The sequence below is a fragment of the Bombina bombina genome, chromosome 4 (assembly GCF_027579735.1).
Source record: "Bombina bombina isolate aBomBom1 chromosome 4, aBomBom1.pri, whole genome shotgun sequence".
NCBI classification, from domain to species: domain Eukaryota; kingdom Metazoa; phylum Chordata; class Amphibia; order Anura; family Bombinatoridae; genus Bombina; species Bombina bombina.
In genome coordinates this window covers 701,303,845-701,324,037 of record NC_069502.1, presented here as the reverse complement: position 1 = coordinate 701,324,037, position 20,193 = coordinate 701,303,845, and the positions used below count along the sequence as shown (strand labels likewise).

Sequence of the window (20,193 nt, the reverse complement as noted above, 5' to 3'; positions counted from 1 at the left end):
AAAGAGACAGTCTAATCCAGAATTTTCATATTTTAAAAAACAGAATTTATGTTTACCTGATAAATTACTTTCTCCAACGGTGTGTCCGGTCCACGGCGTCATCCTTACTTGTGGGATATTCTCTTCCCCAACAGGAAATGGCAAAGAGCCCAGCAAAGCTGGTCACATGATCCCTCCTAGGCTCCGCCTACCCCAGTCATTCGACCGACGTTAAGGAGGAATATTTGCATAGGAGAAACCATATGATACCGTGGTGACTGTAGTTAAAGAAAATAAATTATCAGACCTGATTAAAAAACCAGGGCGGGCCGTGGACCGGACACACCGTTGGAGAAAGTAATTTATCAGGTAAACATAAATTCTGCTTTCTCCAACATAGGTGTGTCCGGTCCACGGCGTCATCCTTACTTGTGGGAACCAATACCAAAGCTTTAGGACACGGATGATGGGAGGGAGCAAATCAGGTCACCTAGATGGAAGGCACCACGGCTTGCAAAACCTTTCTCCCAAAAATAGCCTCAGAAGAAGCAAAAGTATCAAACTTGTAAAATTTGGTAAAAGTGTGCAGTGAAGACCAAGTCGCTGCCCTACATATCTGATCAACAGAAGCCTCGTTCTTGAAGGCCCATGTGGAAGCCACAGCCCTAGTGGAATGAGCTGTGATTCTTTCGGGAGGCTGCCGTCCGGCAGTCTCGTAAGCCAATCTGATGATGCTTTTAATCCAAAAAGAGAGAGAGGTAGAAGTTGCTTTTTGACCTCTCCTTTTACCGGAATAAACAACAAACAAGGAAGATGTTTGTCTAAAATCCTTTGTAGCATCTAAATAGAATTTTAGAGCGCGAACAACATCCAAATTGTGCAACAAACGTTCCTTCTTCGAAACTGGTTTCGGACACAGAGAAGGTACGATAATCTCCTGGTTAATGTTTTTGTTAGAAACAACTTTTGGAAGAAAACCAGGTTTAGTACGTAAAACCACCTTATCTGCATGGAACACCAGATAAGGAGGATAACACTGCAGAGCAGATAATTCTGAAACTCTTCTAGCAGAAGAAATTGCAACCAAAAACAAAACTTTCCAAGATAATAACTTAATATCAACGGAATGTAAGGGTTCAAACGGAACCCCCTGAAGAACTGAAAGAACTAAGTTGAGACTCCAAGGAGGAGTCAAGGTTTGTAAACAGGCTTGATTCTAACCAGAGCCTGAACAAAGGCTTGAACATCTGGCACAGCTGCCAGCTTTTTGTGAAGTAACACAGACAAGGCAGAAATCTGTCCCTTCAGGGAACTTGCAGATAATCCTTTTTCCAATCCTTCTTGAAGGAAGGATAGAATCTTAGGAATCTTAACCTTGTCCCAAGGGAATCCTTTAGATTCACACCAACAGATATATTTTTTCCAAATTTTGTGGTAAACCTTTCTAGTTACAGGCTTTCTGGCCTGAACAAGAGTATCGATAACAGAATCTGAGAACCCTCGCTTCGATAAGATCAAGCGTTCAATCTCCAAGCAGTCAGCTGGAGTGAGACCAGATTCGGATGTTCGAACGGACCTTGAACAAGAAGGTCTCGTCTCAAAGGTAGCCTCCATGGTGGAGCCGATGACATATTCACCAGATCTGCATACCAAGTCCTGCGTGGCCACGCAGGAGCTATCAAGATCACCGACGCCCTTTCCTGGCTACCAGCCTGGGGATGAGAGGAAACGGCGGGAATACATAAGCTAGTTTGAAGGTCCAAGGTGCTACTAGTGCATCCACTAGAGCCGCCTTGGGATCCCTGGATCTGGACCCGTAGCAAGGAACTTTGAAGTTCTGACGAGAGGCCATCAGATCCATGTCTGGAATGCCCCACAGTTGAGTGACTTGGGCAAAGATTTCCGGATGGAGTTCCCACTCCCCCGGATGCAATGTCTGACGACTCAGAAAATCCGCTTCCCAATTTTCCACTCCTGGGATGTGGATAGCAGACAGGTGGCAGGAGTGAGACTCCGCCCATAGAATGATTTTGGTCACTTCTTCCATCGCCAGGGAACTCCTTGTTCCCCCCTGATGGTTGATGTACCCAACAGTCGTCATGTTGTCTGATTGAAACCGTATGAACTTGGCCCTCGCTAGCTGAGGCCAAGCCTTGAGAGCATTGAATATCGCTCTCAGTTCCAGAATATTTATCGGTAGAAGAGATTCTTCCCGAGACCAAAGACCCTGAGCTTTCAGGGATCCCCAGACCGCGCCCCAGCCCATCAGACTGGCGTCGGTCGTGACAATGACCCACTCTGGTCTGCGGAAGGTCATCCCTTGTGACAGGTTGTCCAGGGACAGCCACCAACGGAGTGAGTCTCTGGTCCTCTGATTTACTTGTATCCTCGGAGACAAGTTTGTATAGTCCCCATTCCACTGACTGAGCATGCACAGTTGTAATGGTCTTAGATGAATGCGCGCAAAAGGAACTATGTCCATTGCCGCTACCATCAAACCTATCACTTCCATGCACTGCGCTATGGAAGGAAGAGGAACGGAATGAAGTATCCGACAAGAGTCTAGAAGTTTTGTTTTTCTGGCCTCTGTCAGAAAAATCCTCATTTCTAAGGAGTCTATTATTGTTCCCAAGAAGGGAACCCTTGTTGATGGAGATAGAGAACTCTTTTCCACGTTCACTTTCCATCCGTGAGATCTGAGAAAGGCCAGGACGATGTCCGTGTGAGCCTTTGCTTGAGGAAGGGACGACGCTTGAATCAGAATGTCGTCCAAGTAAGGTACTACAGCAATGCCCCTTGGTCTTAGCACAGCTAGAAGGGACCCTAGTACCTTTGTGAAAATCCTTGGAGCAGTGGCTAATCCGAAAGGAAGCGCCACGAACTGGTAATGCTTGTCCAGGAATGCGAACCTTAGGAACCGATGATGTTCCTTGTGGATAGGAATATGTAGATACGCATCCTTTAAATCCACCGTGGTCATGAATTGACCTTCCTGGATGGAAGGAAGAATTGTTCGAATGGTTTCCATTTTGAACGATGGAACCTTGAGAAACTTGTTTAAGATCTTGAGATCTAAGATTGGTCTGAACGTTCCCTCTTTTTTGGGAACTATGAACAGATTGGAGTAGAACCCCATCCCTTGTTCTCCTAATGGAACAGGATGAATCACTCCCATTTTTAACAGGTCTTCTACACAACGTAAGAATGCCTGTCTTTTTATGTGGTCTGAAGACAACTGAGACCTGTGGAACCTCCCCCTTGGGGGAAGCCCCTTGAATTCCAGAAGATAACCTTGGGAGACTATTTCTAGCGCCCAAGGATCCAGAACATCTCTTGCCCAAGCCTGAGCGAAGAGAGAGAGTCTGCCCCCCACCAGATCCGGTCCCGGATCGGGGGCCAACATTTCATGCTGTCTTGGTAGCAGTGGCAGGTTTCTTGGCCTGCTTTCCCTTGTTCCAGCCTTGCATTGGTCTCCAAGCTGGCTTGGCTTGAGAAGTATTACCCTCTTGCTTAGAGGACGTAGCACTTTGGGCTGGTCCATTTCTACGAAAGGGACGAAAATTAGGTTTATTTTTGGCCTTGAAAGGCCGATCCTGAGGAAGGGCGTGGCCCTTACCCCCAGTGATATCAGAGATAATCTCTTTCAAGTCAGGGCCAAACAGCGTTTTCCCCTTGAAAGGAATGTTAAGTAGCTTGTTCTTGGAAGACGCATCAGCTGACCAAGATTTCAACCAAAGCGCTCTGCGCGCCACAATAGCAAACCCAGAATTCTTAGCCGCTAACCTAGCCAATTGCAAAGTGGCGTCTAGGGTGAAAGAATTAGCCAATTTGAGAGCATTGATTCTGTCCATAATCTCCTCATAAGGAGGAGAATCACTATCGACCGCCTTTACCAGCTCATCGAACCAGAAACACGCGGCTGTAGCGACAGGGACAATGCATGAAATTGGTTGTAGAAGGTAACCCTGCTGAACAAACATCTTTTTAAGTAAACCTTCTAATTTTTTATCCATAGGATCTTTGAAAGCACAACTATCTTCTATGGGTATAGTGGTGCGTTTGTTTAAAGTGGAAACCGCTCCCTCGACCTTGGGGACTGTCTGCCATAAGTCCTTTCTGGGGTCGACCATAGGAAACAATTTTTTAAATATGGGGGGAGGGACTAAAGGAATACCGGGCCTTTCCCATTCTTTATTTACAATGTCCGCCACCCGCTTGGGTATAGGAAAAGCTTCTGGGAGCCCCGGGACCTCTAGGAACTTGTCCATTTTACATAGTTTCTCTGGGATGACCAACTTGTCACAATCATCCAGAGTGGATAATACCTCCTTAAGCAGAATGCGGAGATGTTCCAACTTAAATTTAAACGTAATCACATCAGGTTCAGCTTGTTGAGAAATGTTCCCTGAATCAGTAATTTCTCCCTCAGACAAAACCTCCCTGGCCCCATCAGACTGGTTTAGGGGCCCTTCAGAACCATTATTATCAGCGTCGTCATGCTCTTCAGTATCTAAAACAGAGCAGTCGCGCTTACGCTGATAAGTGTGCATTTTGGCTAAAATGTTTTTGACAGAATTATCCATTACAGCCGTTAATTGTTGCATAGTAAGGAGTATTGGCGCGCTAGATGTACTAGGGGCCTCCTGAGTGGGCAAGACTCGTGTAGACGAAGAAGGGAATGATGCAGTACCATGCTTACTCCCCTCACTTGAGGAATCATCTTGGGCATCATTGTCATTGTCACATAAATCACATTTATTTAAATGAGAAGGAACTCTGGCTTCCCCACATTCAGAACACAGTCTATCTGGTAGTTCAGACATGTTAAACAGGCATAAACTTGATAACAAAGTACAAAAAACGTTTTAAAATAAAACCGTTACTGTCACTTTAAATTTTAAACTGAACACACTTTATTACTGCAATTGCGAAAAAATATGAAGGAATTGTTCAAAATTCACCAAAATTTCACCACAGTGTCTTAAAGCCTTAAAAGTATTGCACACCAAATTTGGAAGCTTTAACCCTTAAAATAACGGAACCGGAGCCGTTTTTAACTTTAACCCCTTTACAGTCCCTGGTATCTGCTTTGCTGAGACCCAACCAAGCCCAAAGGGGAATACGATACCAAATGACGCCTTCAGAAAGTCTTTGCTATGTATCAGAGCTCCTCACACATGCGACTGCATGACATGCCTCTCAAAAACAAGTGCGCAACACCGGCGCGAAAATGAGGCTCTGCCTATGATTTGGGAAAGCCCCTAAGAATAAGGTGTCTAAAACAGTGCCTGCCGATATAATCTTATCAAAATACCCAGATTAAATGATTCCTCAAGGCTAAATATGTGTTAATAATGAATCGATTTAGCCCAGAAAAAGTCTACAGTCTTAATAAGCCCTTGTGAAGCCCTTATTTACTATCTTAATAAACATGGCTTACCGGATCCCATAGGGAAAATGACAGCTTCCAGCATTACATCGTCTTGTTAGAATGTGTCATACCTCAAGCAGCAAGAGACTGCTCACTGTTCCCCCAACTGAAGTTAATTCCTCTCAACAGTCCTGTGTGGAACAGCCATGGATTTTAGTAACGGTTGCTAAAATCATTTTCCTCATACAAACAGAAATCTTCATCTCTTTTCTGTTTCTGAGTAAATAGTACATACCAGCACTATTTTAAAATAACAAACTCTTGATTGAATAATAAAAACTACAGTTAAACACTAAAAAACTCTAAGCCATCTCCGTGGAGATGTTGCCTGTACAACGGCAAAGAGAATGACTGGGGTAGGCGGAGCCTAGGAGGGATCATGTGACCAGCTTTGCTGGGCTCTTTGCCATTTCCTGTTGGGGAAGAGAATATCCCACAAGTAAGGATGACGCCGTGGACCGGACACACCTATGTTGGAGAAAGATAGATAATCCTATTCCCCAGTTTTGCATAACCAACACTGTTATATTAATATACTTTTTACCTCTGTGATTACCTTGTATCCAAGCCTCTGCAGACTGATCCCTTATTTCAGTTCTTTTGACAGACATGCATATTAGCCAATCAGTGCCCTCTCATAAGTAACTACGGGCATCAGCATAATGTTATCTATATGGCACACATGAACTAGCGCCCTCTAGCTGTGAAAAACTGTCAAATGCATTCAGATAAGAGACTGCCTTTAAGGGCTTAGAAATTAGCATATGAGCCTACATAGATTTAGCTTTTAACTAAGAATACAAAGAGAACAAAGCAAAATGGATTATCAAAGTAAATTGGAAAGTTGCTTAAAATGACATGCCCTATCTGAATCATGAACGTTTAATTTTTACTACACTGTCCCTTATATACCAACTTTATGCATAGGTTCAAATGGAGGAGCTTGCAAAACCTTTACCACCAAGTTACAGTTTACTTAAAATTCTTCTCCCCTTTAATTTGTTCCCAATTATCCACTTTACCTGCTGAAGTGTATTAAATTGTTTACAAGTAGCTCCTTTACCCTATATTGGCATTTGAAATAGCTGATTTAGCATGTGGTATCCCCACCTATTCTGAAAGTTTGTGGCCGCAGGTCCAAGCTATAGATAAGCTTTGTAAACACAGCCAGCAGAAGAAATTACACTACCAGTATATAGCAGAGATAAGGCAATAAAATGTTGATTTTCCATTGTTCTCTCCAAGTACTGGTGATTGTTTTATGGACAGATATAAGATAAAGAAGCATATATATGTAAACAATGTGATACAGTAATGAGGTCTGATTATACCTACAAGCTCAACCCATTTAATTAGGTTGTGGCTTCAAAACACAAAATCAAAGCTTTAATATACACAAAAAAACCTTAAAAAGCTCATTTTCATACAATTTTTACTCTGCAGTTGGTAAAAAAAACACATTAAGGGAAAAACAATTTTTCAGTATACTGTCCCTTTAAGATTCAAGAGAGGACAAAATTGGCTTGATAACAGGCTTAATCCATGCCAAAGCTTAAACAAAACCATGAATTGTCAGGAAGATTAGCAATCTTCCTATAAAACAAACTGAAAGAGCAGAAATCTGCCTGTTGAAAGAACTGGCAGTTATCTAGACCATCCTGTAAGAACCTGAAAATTCTAAGAATTCTAAGAGAATAAGGAAAAACCATGATCCATAGACCAAGAAATAAAAGAGAAAAGAGACAAAGATTTAGACTGGCTAATCAGTGAGGCGGGAGGGATAGAATACTCAGAGGTTTTGGGAACTATTGCCCCATCCAAGTGGGCAGGTGTTAAATCCCAGAAGTAATGAACTCAGCTTACAAAATAAATTCCTATTTGAAATGTAGAAATAAAATTAGTTTAAATTTATTCTTTTCTTACATGAGTAAAACTCCATTAATTTATTAAAAATTACTAAATAAGTTTGCCAAAAAAAGCATAAATATTGTTTTTGCCAGAGAATGTGTTAGACATACCTTGATTCATCATTACTAAACTACCAGTCAGTAGGGCCACACAGTTGGTTGGCTGATGGTTATGCAGGTACTGAAACCCCCATCCCCTCCTGTATGAAGTCTCGTACATATATCCTGAAGCATTGGCAATAACCTCAAGAAACCTCTCTTTTTGGTGATTGGTAAGGGAGTTGTAGAGAAAGTCATAAGCAGTAGCGAAACCAACAAGTGAATGTGCCAAGGGAACCTCATCCCAGGGAGCATCCTTTACTAGCCTGTAAAGAGAAAGCAGAAACACAGTTGTTAAGATTAGAACCGCTGAACAAGCAACTTATAAATATCAGAAAGAGCTAAGCTCTGAATGGTAGCCAGTGCTATTGTCATGATCCTAACTGTAAAATAGGCTCATATGCATAGCATCTTTTATTTAAAGCTATAAGTAACTTTAGACTTATTTCTTAAAAATAAATCTTGACTTTTGTATATCTAATTATAACATACGAAAATTAGAGATTAGCACCCAAATATAAGAAACGTCTATATTTTGGCTCATATCCATGGTTAATACTTCCCAGGTGAGAGGGGTATTTCTTACCTGGGAATGTATTACCCAAGGAGAGCCAAGATAAGTAGCTAAGGAAGCATTAATTTCATTTATAGGAACTTGTTTATGTCCCTTTTAAGGAAATGCAAATTAGATTTATCTGGTTGGTATTCTAAACTAATAGGCAAGTGTTCTTGATTGCTAAACTAAGAGAGACAACTGTTTATTGACAAATATCCACCCACACATTCTTTGCTCAGCAGCTCCTAAATTAAATGAAATAAAGCTTTTCAAAAGAAAATCAGCCAATCAGTGGCTGTCGTTGGACCTGTTATAGTCACTAATTGGCTGAACAACCAGTGTTTACTGGGGACAGCAGGTGGTGTGCTACATTTAGACTATATTATACGAAAGCCACTAAGTAAATCAATGCAAGGGCCTTCATCTAGTAATGTAGAACAACCACCTGCTGTCCAGATGCCCCTGTATCATTGTCTTTCAAATGAGGGGCCCTGTGTCCACTTTGCTACCAACACAGTGTCATAACAATGATAAATACCTCACAGCATGGTTTCCATTTTGTATGCTCTAGTGATTGTGAGGTGCCTTGATTACCACCTCTCCATAAAATTATGTAAAACCCCTCATTTGAAAGAGTGAGTTGTCACAGTTCAAATAAGGTGCTTAATGTTGTTATAGCTATTAAGTGATTGTCACTAATAACCTGCCAGTAACTCCTAGGCTCATAGATATATGTTTCTCTGAACCAACAAATACATTACAGGAATCAAAATAAATTGGAGAACTGGTAAGTATTAAAACATAGTTGCACCAAAGGTCATCCTATACAAAAGTTCTGAAAAACAGAATTTATGTTTACCTGATAAATTACTTTCTCCAACGGTGTGTCCGGTCCACGGCGTCATCCTTACTTGTGGGATATTCTCTTCCCCAACAGGAAATGGCAAAGAGCCCAGCAAAGCTGGTCACATGATCCCTCCTAGGCTCCGCCTACCCCAGTCATTCGACCGACGTTAAGGAGGAATATTTGCATAGGAGAAACCATATGGTACCGTGGTGACTGTAGTTAAAGAAAATAAATTATCAGACCTGATTAAAAAAACCAGGGCGGGCCGTGGACCGGACACACCGTTGGAGAAAGTAATTTATCAGGTAAACATAAATTCTGTTTTCTCCAACATAGGTGTGTCCGGTCCACGGCGTCATCCTTACTTGTGGGAACCAATACCAAAGCTTTAGGACACGGATGAAGGGAGGGAGCAAATCAGGTCACCTAAATGGAAGGCACCACGGCTTGCAAAACCTTTCTCCCAAAAATAGCCTCAGAAGAAGCAAAAGTATCAAACTTGTAAAATTTGGTAAAAGTGTGCAGTGAAGACCAAGTCGCTGCCCTACATATCTGATCAACAGAAGCCTCGTTCTTGAAGGCCCATGTGGAAGCCACAGCCCTAGTGGAATGAGCTGTGATTCTTTCGGGAGGCTGCCGTCCGGCAGTCTCGTAAGCCAATCTGATGATGCTTTTAATCCAAAAAGAGAGAGAGGTAGAAGTTGCTTTTTGACCTCTCCTTTTACCGGAATAAACAACAAACTAGGAAGATGTTTGTCTAAAATCCTTTGTAGCATCTAAATAGAATTTTAGAGCGCGAACAACATCCAAATTGTGCAACAAACGTTCCTTCTTTGAAACTGGTTTCGGACACAGAGAAGGTACGATAATCTCCTGGTTAATGTTTTTGTTAGAAACAACTTTTGGAAGAAAACCAGGTTTAGTACGTAAAACCACCTTATCTGCATGGAACACCAGATAAGGAGGAGAACACTGCAGAGCAGATAATTCTGAAACTCTTCTAGCAGAAGAAATTGCAACTAAAAACAAAACTTTCCAAGATAATAACTTAATATCAACGGAATGCAAGGGTTCAAACGGAACCCCCTGAAGAACTGAAAGAACTAAATTGAGACTCCAAGGAGGAGTCAAAGGTTTGTAAACAGGCTTAATTCTAACCAGAGCCTGAACAAAGGCTTGAACATCTGGCACAGCGGCCAGCTTTTTGTGAAGTAACACAGACAAGGCAGAAATCTGTCCCTTCAGGGAACTTGCAGATAATCCTTTTTCCAATCCTTCTTGAAGGAAGGATAGAATCCTAGGAATCTTAACCTTGTCCCAAGGGAATCCTTTAGATTCACACCAACAGATATATTTTTTCCAAATTTTGTGGTAAATCTTTCTAGTTACAGGCTTTCTGGCCTGAACAAGAGTATCGATAACAGAATCTGAGAATCCTCGCTTCGATAAGATCAAGCGTTCAATCTCCAAGCAGTCAGCTGGAGTGAAACCAGATTCGGATGTTCGAACGGACCCTGAACAAGAAGGTCTCGTCTCAAAGGTAGCTTCCAAGGAGGAGCCGATGACATATTCACCAGATCTGCGTACCAAGTCCTGCGTGGCCACGCAGGAGCTATCAAGATCACCGACGCCCTCTCCTGATTGATCCTGGCTACCAGCCTGGGGATGAGAGGAAACGGCGGGAACACATAAGCTAGTTTGAAGGTCCAAGGTGCTACTAGTGCATCCACTAGAGCCGCCTTGGGATCCCTGGATCTGGACCCGTAGCAAGGAACTTTGAAGTTCTGACGAGAAGCAATCAGATCCATGTCTGGAATGCCCCACAGCTGAGTGACTTGGGCAAAGATTTCCGGATGGAGTTCCCACTCCCCCGGATGCAATGTCTGACGACTCAGAAAATCCGCTTCCCAATTTTCCACTCCTGGGATGTGGATAGCAGACAGGTGGCAGGAGTGAGACTCCGCCCATAGAATGATTTTGGTCACTTCTTCCATCGCCAGGGAACTCCTTGTTCCCCCCTGATGGTTGATGTACGCAACAGTTGTCATGTTGTCTGATTGAAACCGTATGAACTTGGCCCTCGCTAGCTGAGGCCAAGCCTTGAGAGCATTGAATATCGCTCTCAGTTCCAGAATATTTATCGGTAGAAGAGATTCTTCCCGAGACCAAAGACCCTGAGCTTTCAGGGATCCCCAGACCGCGCCCCAGCCCATCAGACTGGCGTCGGTCGTGACAATGACCCACTCTGGTCTGCGGAATGTCATCCCTCGTGACAGGTTGTCCAGGGACAGCCACCAACGGAGTGAGTCTCTGGTCCTCTGATTTACTTGTATCTTCGGAGACAAGTCTGTATAGTCCCCATTCCACTGACTGAGCATGCACAGTTGTAATGGTCTTAGATGAATGCGTGCAAAAGGAACTATGTCCATTGCCGCTACCATCAACCCGATCACTTCCATGCACTGAGCTATGGAAGGAAGAGGAACGGAATGGAGTATCCGACAAGAGTCTAGAAGTTTTGTTTTTCTGGCCTCTGTCAGAAAAATCCTCATTTCTAAGGAGTCTATTATTGTTCCCAAGAAGGGAACCCTTGTTGACGGAGATAGAGAACTCTTTTCCACGTTCACTTTCCATCCGTGAGATCTGAGAAAGGCCAGGACAATGTCCGTGTGAGCCTTTGCTTGAGGAAGGGACGACGCTTGAATCAGAATGTCGTCCAAGTAAGGTACTACAGCAATGCCCCTTGGTCTTAGCACAGCTAGAAGGGACCCTAGTACCTTTGTGAAAATCCTTGGAGCAGTGGCTAATCCGAAAGGAAGCGCCACGAACTGGTAATGTTTGTCCAGGAATGCGAACCTCAGGAACCGATGATGTTCCTTGTGGATAGGAATATGTAGATACGCATCCTTTAAATCCACCGTGGTCATGAATTGACCTTCCTGGATGGAAGGAAGAATAGTTCGAATGGTTTCCATCTTGAACGATGGAACCTTGAGAAACTTGTTTAAGATCTTGAGATCTAAGATTGGTCTGAACGTTCCCTCTTTTTTGGGAACTATAAACAGATTGGAGTAGAACCCCATCCCTTGTTCTCTTAATGGAACGGGATGAATCACTCCCATTTTTAACAGGTCTTCTACACAATGTAAGAATGCCTGTCTTTTTATGTGGTCTGAAGACAACTGAGACCTGTGGAACCTCCCCCTTGGGGGAAGTCCCTTGAATTCCAGAAGATAACCTTGGGAGACTATTTCTAGCGCCCAAGGATCCAGAACATCTCTTGCCCAAGCCTGAGCGAAGAGAGAGAGTCTGCCCCCCACCAGATCCGGTCCCGGATCGGGGGCCAACATTTCATGCTGTCTTGGTAGCAGTGGCAGGTTTCTTGGCCTGCTTTCCCTTGTTCCAGCCTTGCATTGGTCTCCAAGCTGGCTTGGCTTGAGAAGTATTACCCTCTTGCTTAGAGGACGTAGCACTTTGGGCTGGTCCGTTTCTACGAAAGGGACGAAAATTAGGTTTATTTTTTGCCTTGAAAGGCCGATCCTGAGGAAGGGCGTGGCCCTTACCCCCAGTGATATCCGAGATAATCTCTTTCAAGTCAGGGCCAAACAGCGTTTTCCCCTTGAAAGGAATGTTAAGTAGCTTGTTCTTGGAAGACGCATCAGCCGACCAAGATTTCAACCAAAGCGCTCTGCGCGCCACAATAGCAAACCCAGAATTCTTAGCCGCTAACCTAGCCAATTGCAAAGTGGCGTCTAGGGTGAAAGAATTAGCCAATTTGAGAGCATTGATTCTGTCCATAATCTCCTCATAAGGAGGAGAATCACTGTCGACCGCCTTTATCAGCTCATCGAACCAGAAACATGCGGCTGTAGCGACAGGGACAATGCATGAAATTGGTTGTAGAAGGTAACCCTGCTGAACAAACATCTTTTTAAGCAAACCTCTAATTTTTTATCCATAGGATCTTTGAAAGCACAACTATCCTCTATGGGTATAGTGGTGCGTTTGTTTAAAGTGGAAACCGCTCCCTCGACCTTGGGGACTGTCTGCCATAAGTCCTTTCTGGGGTCGACCATAGGAAACAATTTTTTAAATATGGGGGGAGGGACGAAAGGAATACCGGGCCTTTCCCATTCTTTATTAACAATGTCCGCCACCCGCTTGGGTATAGGAAAAGCTTCTGGGAGCCCCGGCACCTCTAGGAACTTGTCCATTTTACATAGTTTCTCTGGGATGACCAACTTGTCACAATCATCCAGAGTGGATAATACCTCCTTAAGCAGAATGCGGAGATGTTCCAACTTAAATTTAAATGCAATCACATCAGGTTCAGCTTGTTGAGAAATGTTCCCTGAATCAGTAATTTCTCCCTCAGACAAAACCTCCCTGGCCCCATCAGACTGAGTTAGGGGCCCTTCAGAAATATTAATATCAGCGTCGTCATGCTCTTCAGTATCTAAAACAGAGCAGTCGCGCTTACGCTGATAAGTGTTCATTTTGGCTAAAATGTTTTTGACAGAATTATCCATTACAGCCGTTAATTGTTGCATAGTAAGGAGTATTGGTGCGCTAGATGTACTAGGGGCCTCCTGAGTGGGCAAGACTCGTGTAGACGAAGGAGGGAATGATGCAGTACCATGCTTACTCCCCTCACTTGAGGAATCATCTTGGGCATCATTGTCATTGTCACATAAATCACATTTATTTAAATGAATAGGAATTCTGGCTTCCCCACATTCAGAACACAGTCTATCTGGTAGGTCAGACATGTTAAACAGGCATAAACTTGATAACAAGTACAAAAAACGTTTTAAAATAAAACCGTTACTGTCACTTTAAATTTTAAACTGAACACACTTTATTACTGCAAATGCGAAAAAACATGAAGGAATTGTTCAAAATTCACCAAATTTTCACCACAGTGTCTTAAAGCCTTAAAAGTATTGCACACCAAATTTGGAAGCTTTAACCCTTAAAATAACGGAACCGGAGCCGTTTTGAACTTTAACCCCTTTACAGTCCCTGGTATCTGCTTTGCTGAGACCCAACCAAGCCCCAAGGGGAATACGATACCAAATGACGCCTTCAGAAAGTCTTTTATAAGTATCAGAGCTCCTCTCACATGCGACTGCATGCCATGCCTCTCAAAAACAAGTGCGCAACACCGGCGCGAAAATGAGGCTCTGCCTATGCTTTGGGAAAGCCCCTAAAGAATAAGGTGTCTAAAACAGTGCCTGCCGATATTATTATATCAAAATACCCAGATAAAATGATTCCTCAAGGCTAAATATGTGTTAATAATCAATCGATTTAGCCCAAAAAAAGTCTACAGTCTTAATAAGCCCTTTTTGAAGCCCTTATTTACAATCGTAATAAACATGGCTTACCGGATCCCAGAGGGAAAATGACAGCTTCCAGCATTACATCGTCTTGTTAGAATGTGTCATACCTCAAGCAGCAAGAGACTGCTCACTGTTCCCCCAACTGAAGTTAATTGCTCTCAACAGTCCTGTGTGGAACAGCCATGGATTTTAGTGACGGTTGCTAAAATCATTTTCCTCATACAAACAGAAATCTTCATCTCTTTTCTGTTTCTGAGTAAATAGTACATACCAGCACTATTTCAAAATAACAAACTCTTGATTGAATAATAAAAACTACAGTTAAACACTAAAAAACTCTAAGCCATCTCCGTGGAGATGTTGCCTGTACAACGGCAAAGAGAATGACTGGGGTAGGCGGAGCCTAGGAGGGATCATGTGACCAGCTTTGCTGGGCTCTTTGCCATTTCCTGTTGGGGAAGAGAATATCCCACAAGTAAGGATGACGCCGTGGACCGGACACACCTATGTTGGAGAAATATCTATATTATGTTTGGTGTTTTATTTTGTATTTTATTTTTGTTACACTGAATGGACAGGTGTAGGAGCAAGCATACATTGTTACAATGGAATTTTGTTAAATTCAAAGCGTGTCTACTTAATTGTATGGATAGATATTTAATACCTATTTGTAAGATTAGATATTTTATACTTTTTAATCTTCTGCATAAACTGTATGATGGTGCGAAGTGACGAAAATAATACACTTTGACCATTATTACAAGTGTTGTGGTATGGCTATACCGCTTAAAAATAGGCCTTTGCAAGCATATTACAAGTTGTGGCGGTACGGCTATACTGCTAGCGTTTTAGTCTATACCGTAACTCTCCATTCCGAACTCAAAAAAATGATTTTGAGTGTGGAATTTTCAGGTCACCCGTATTACGCTAGCGCTATAGCTTATACCGCCACGATCCATTCCAATATCAAAGACCAGTAGTAATGGATTTTTTTTAAACAAAAATGTTTCACAAAACTCATAACAAAAATGTTACAAAGTACACTAACACCCATAAACTACCCATTAACCCCTAAAAGCCACCCCCGCATCGCAAATACTATAATAAACATAAACCCTAATCCGCCAACACTAAATTAAAGTATTAACCCCTAAACCCCCACATTGTTAACTTAATAAACTTATTAACCCCTAATCCACCGCCCCCGCATCCCAAATGCCAACTTAAACCTATTAACCCCTAAACCGGCGGCCCCCACATCGCGACAAACTAAATTAAACTATTAACCTCTAAACCTAACACCCGCTAAATTTAAATTAAAATTATAATACAACTACCTTCAAAATAATTAAAACTTTCCTGTGAAATAAAAAAAAAAAAACCTAAGCTTAAAGGGACATGAAACCCAAACATTTTCTTTCATAATTCAGACAGAGCATACAATTTTAAACCACTTACCAATTTACTTCAATAATTTAAATTGCTTCTTTCTCTTGTTATTCTTTTGCTGAAAGGTTTATCTAGGTAAGCTCAGGAGCAGCAAAGAACCTAGGTTCTAGCAGCTGATTGGTGGCTGCAGAAATATAACGATTGTCATTGGCTCACCCATGTGTTCAGTTGCAAACAAGTAGAATATTGCTGCTCCTTCAACAAATGATACCAAGAGAATGAAACAAATTAGATAAAAGAAATAAAATAGAAAGTTGTTTAAAATTGTATTCTCTATCTGAATCATGAAAGAAAAAATTTGGGTTTCATGTCTCTTTAAACTATAAATAACTATTTTAAAAAAAAATACCAAAAATAAAAAAACAAAACACACACACATATACACACACACACACACACACACTGTGGGATACAATACCAAAGCTATAGTACACGGATGAAACAGGAGGGACAAGACAGGGAACCTAAACGGAAGGCACCACTGCTTGAAGAACTTTCCTCCCAAACACAGCCTCAGACGAGGCAAAAGTATCGAATTTGTAAAAAAAGTGTGAAGAGACGTCCAAGTTGCAGCTTTGGAAATCTGATCAACAGAAGCATCATTTTTGAATGCCCATGAGGAAGCCACAGCCCTAGTGGAATGAGCCGTAATTCGTTCAGGAGGCTGCTGTCCAGCAGTCTCATATGCAAAATGGATGATACTCTTCAGCCAAAAGGAAAAAGAGGTAGCAGTAGTTTTCTGACCCCTACGTTTCCCAGAAAAAACGACAAACAAGGAAGACTATTGACAAAAATCCTTAGTCGCCTGTAAGTAAAACTTCAAAGCATGGACCACGTCTAAATTATGTAACAGACGCTCCTTAACACATAACTTAGACTGAACGACCAAGGCATCTATCAGCTCGGCCTGGGGATCCCTGGACCTGTATCTCAGAAGCTTGGCATTCTGACGAGATGCCATAAGGTCCAACTCCAGCCTGACCCACCTGAGAATCAGGTTGGCAAAAACCTTCGGATGGAGTTCCCATTCCCCTGGATGAAAAGTCTGTCGGCTCAGAAAATCCGCTTCCCAGTTTTCCACTCCTGGGATTTAGATTGCTGACAGATAACGAGTGAGCCTCCGCCCACTGAATTATCTTGGCTACTTCTGTCATCGCTAGGGAACTCCTTGTTCTTCCCTGATGATTGATGTAAGCTACAGTCGTAATGTTGTCCGACTGGAATCTGATGAATTTGGCCGAAGCCAGTTGAGGCCATGCCTGAAGCGCATTGAATATTGCTCTCAACTCCAGGATATTGATGGGAATTAGAGACTCCGATCAAGTCCATACCCCCTGAGCCCTCAGGGAGTTCCAGACTGCTCCCCATCCTAACAGGCTGGCGTCCGTTGTCACTATCACCCATGAGGGTCTGCAGAAGCATGTCCCTGGGACAGATGATCCAGCGACAACCACCATAGAAGAGAGTCCCTTGTCTCCTGATCTAGATCTATTCCACTACCTTAGCATGCTCAGTTGTAGAGGTCTGAGATGAAAACGAGCAAACGGAATGATGTCCATTGCCGCTACCATCAATCCAATTGCCTCCATGCACTGAGCCACTGACGGCCGAGGATTGGACTGAAGGGTTCGGCATGTATTCAGAATCTTTAACTTTCTGACGTCCATCAAAAAGATCTTCATGGATAGAGAGTCGATTAGCGTTTCCAAGAAAGGAACCCTGGTCTGTGGAACTAAAACTCTTTTCTAGATTCACTTTCCACCCGTGAGTCCATAGAAAGAACAGAACAATGTCAGTATAAGACTTTGTCAGCTGATAAGACGCCTGGATCAGAATATCGTCCAGATAGGGCGCCACTGCAATGCCCCGAGGTCTGAGAACCGCCAGCAGAGACCCCAGAACCTTTGTAAAAATTCTGGGCGCCATGGCCAGATCAAAAGGAAGAGCCACGAACTGAAAAAGTTTGTCCAGAAAGGCAAAACGGAGGAACTTGTGATGATCTTTGTGGATAGGAACATGCAGATATGCATCCTTTAGATCAACAGTAGTCATAAATTGACCCTCCTGGATCAATGGAAGAATGGTAAGAATAGTTTCCATCTTGAAAGATGGAACCCTGAGAAATTTGTTTAGACTTTTGAGGTCTAAAATGGGTCAGAACGTTCCCTCCTTTTTGGGAACTACAAACAGATTTGAATAAAACCCATCCCTGTTCCCGTATTGGAACGGGACATATTACTCCCATGGAAAAAGGTCTCCTACACAACGTAAGAACGCCTCTCTTTTTATCTGGTCTACAGATAATCTAAAAAGAAGAAACCTTCCTCTGGGGGGAGAATTTCTGAACTCCAACTGATACCCCTGAGACACAATGTCTAGTGTCCAGGGATCCTGAACATCTCTTATCCATGCCTGGACAAAGAGAGAAAGTCTGCCCCCTACTAGATCCGGTCCCAGATCGGGGGCCGACCCTTCATGCTGACTTGGTAGCAGCAGCTGGTTTCTTGGATTGTTTACCTTTGCTCCAAGACTGGTTGGGTCTCCAAGTAGACTTGGTTTGGGAATAATTCCCTTCTTGTTTAGCGGAAGAGGGAACTCCCATGAAATTTTGAAAGGAACGAAAATTACTCTGTTGCCCTCTCTGTTTGGACTTTTTATCCTGAGGGAGGAGATGACCCTTACCTCTCGTGATGTCAGAAATAAATTTCCTTAAAGTCAGGCCCGAACAGGGTCTTCCCCTTGTAAGGAATAGCCAAAAGCTTAGACTTGGATGAAACATCCGCAGACCAAGACTTAAACCATAAAGCCCTGCGTGCTAAGAGAGCAAAGCCTGAGCTCTTAGCCACCAATTTAGTGATCTGCAGAGAAGCATCCGTAATAAACAAATTAGCTAACTTAAGAGCTTTAATCCGATCCTGTATCTCTTCCAGAGGAGTCTCCACCTTAAGAGACTCTTCCAGGGCATCAAACCAATAAGCGGCCACGGTGGTAACTGTAACATTGCAGGCCGCCGGTTGCAAAAGGAATCCCTGGTTAACGTACATCTTCTTAAGGAGACCCTCCAGCTTCTTATCCATGGGGTCCTTAAAAGCACAACTATCCTCAATAGGGATAGTAGTCCGTTTGGCCAGGGTAGAGATGGCTCCTTCAACCTTAGGAACCGTCTGCCAAGAAACCCTAATAGCGTCAGCTATATGGTACATTTTCTTAAAAATAGGAGAAGGGGAGAATGGAATACCTGGCCTCTCCCATTCTTTAGCAAGTTCTCTTAGGAACTGGAAAAACATACGAGTAAGAAGGAACTTCTAAATATTTGTCCAACTTACTCAATTTTTCTGGAGGGACCACTATTGAGTCACAATCATCCAGAGTAACCAACACCTCCCTTAGTAATAGGTGAAGGTGTTCCAGCTTAAACTTGAAAGACTTTAGAGTCAGTCATGGGCAAGGCGCTCCCAGAATCAGAGAGTTCACCTTCAGACAGGACCTCCGTGCCCTCCCGTTCACTGTGGGCAGGTACGTCCTCAATCGCCATCAGAGAATCAGAGGCTGAATTGACCACACAATTGTCTCTTCTTGTACGCTTGCCGTGCGATATATTTGGAAAATTAGATAACGCATCAGAAAGAGTAGAAGACATCACTGCAGCAATGTCTTTTAAAGTAAATGCGGCAGAAACTGGCAAAATACCTGGCACCACTTGAGCGGGAGTTTAAGACTGACGCTTGGGGAGAAAACAGCGGCATACTCTGCATCTCATCTGTAAACTCTTGAGAAGCATCCGCTTTAGGCAACAGGGGCATTCAAACACATAGAACATGGAACAGTTTGAATTACATCTGAATCCATTATTTGATAGAAAAACACAAACGACAACTTGTCTCTTTAAAAATATTTTTAACTGCAAAACTAACTGTCAGTACCCAGATACTCCGGATGGAACTTACTGACACAATAAAAGTAGGGTAATTTTTTTTTTTTTTTTTTAAATATATTTATTATTTTATATAAACAGCATACAGGATATCAGTGTATTCATTGATAGATCATATCAGAAAAAAGTACACATTTACAAATACAAGATAATAGTAAATAGAAAAGAAAGTAAGAGAGAAAAAAAAAAAAGGAGGGAAAGGGGAGAACAGAAAACCCCCCAACGGATGCCTCCCGAGCCTGCCTATTTCAGACATTATCAACGATTTCTCTACTAATTTCCCCTCTGAAAATTGCATTTTGAATCCATACAGAGTTCTTAAAAGGTGAAATAAGTCTCCTTTGCAACTCTATTGATGTGAGAGTATATAATTGCTCCACTTGTTAAAAAAAACCCCAGAATTTATGCTTACCTGATAAATTACTTTCTCTTGCGGTGTATCCAGTCCACGGATTCATCCTTACTTGTGGGATATTCTCATTCCCTACAGGAAGTGGCAAAGAGAGCACACAGCAAAGCTGTCCATATAGCTCCCCCTCTGGCTCCGCCCCCCAGTCATTCGACCGAAGGTTAGGAGAAAAAGGAGAAACCATAGGGTGCAGTGGTGACTGTAGTTTAAACAAGAAAATTTTAACCTGACTTAATTGCC

The 20,193-nt window shown here is 42.6% G+C and overlaps 1 protein-coding gene across 3 annotated transcripts in view; it reads right to left on the bottom strand.

Annotated features, from left to right (window-relative positions):
- Positions 1 to 20,193, bottom strand: part of DSE (dermatan sulfate epimerase) — a 229,839-nt gene that overhangs the window by 38,820 nt on the left and 170,826 nt on the right. For all 3 annotated transcript variants that reach the window (XM_053710880.1, XM_053710881.1, XM_053710882.1), the window contains one exon: positions 7,429 to 7,682. In XM_053710880.1, the coding sequence (XP_053566855.1) occupies positions 7,429 to 7,682 (254 nt within the window). The remainder of the gene's footprint in view (positions 1 to 7,428; positions 7,683 to 20,193) is intronic.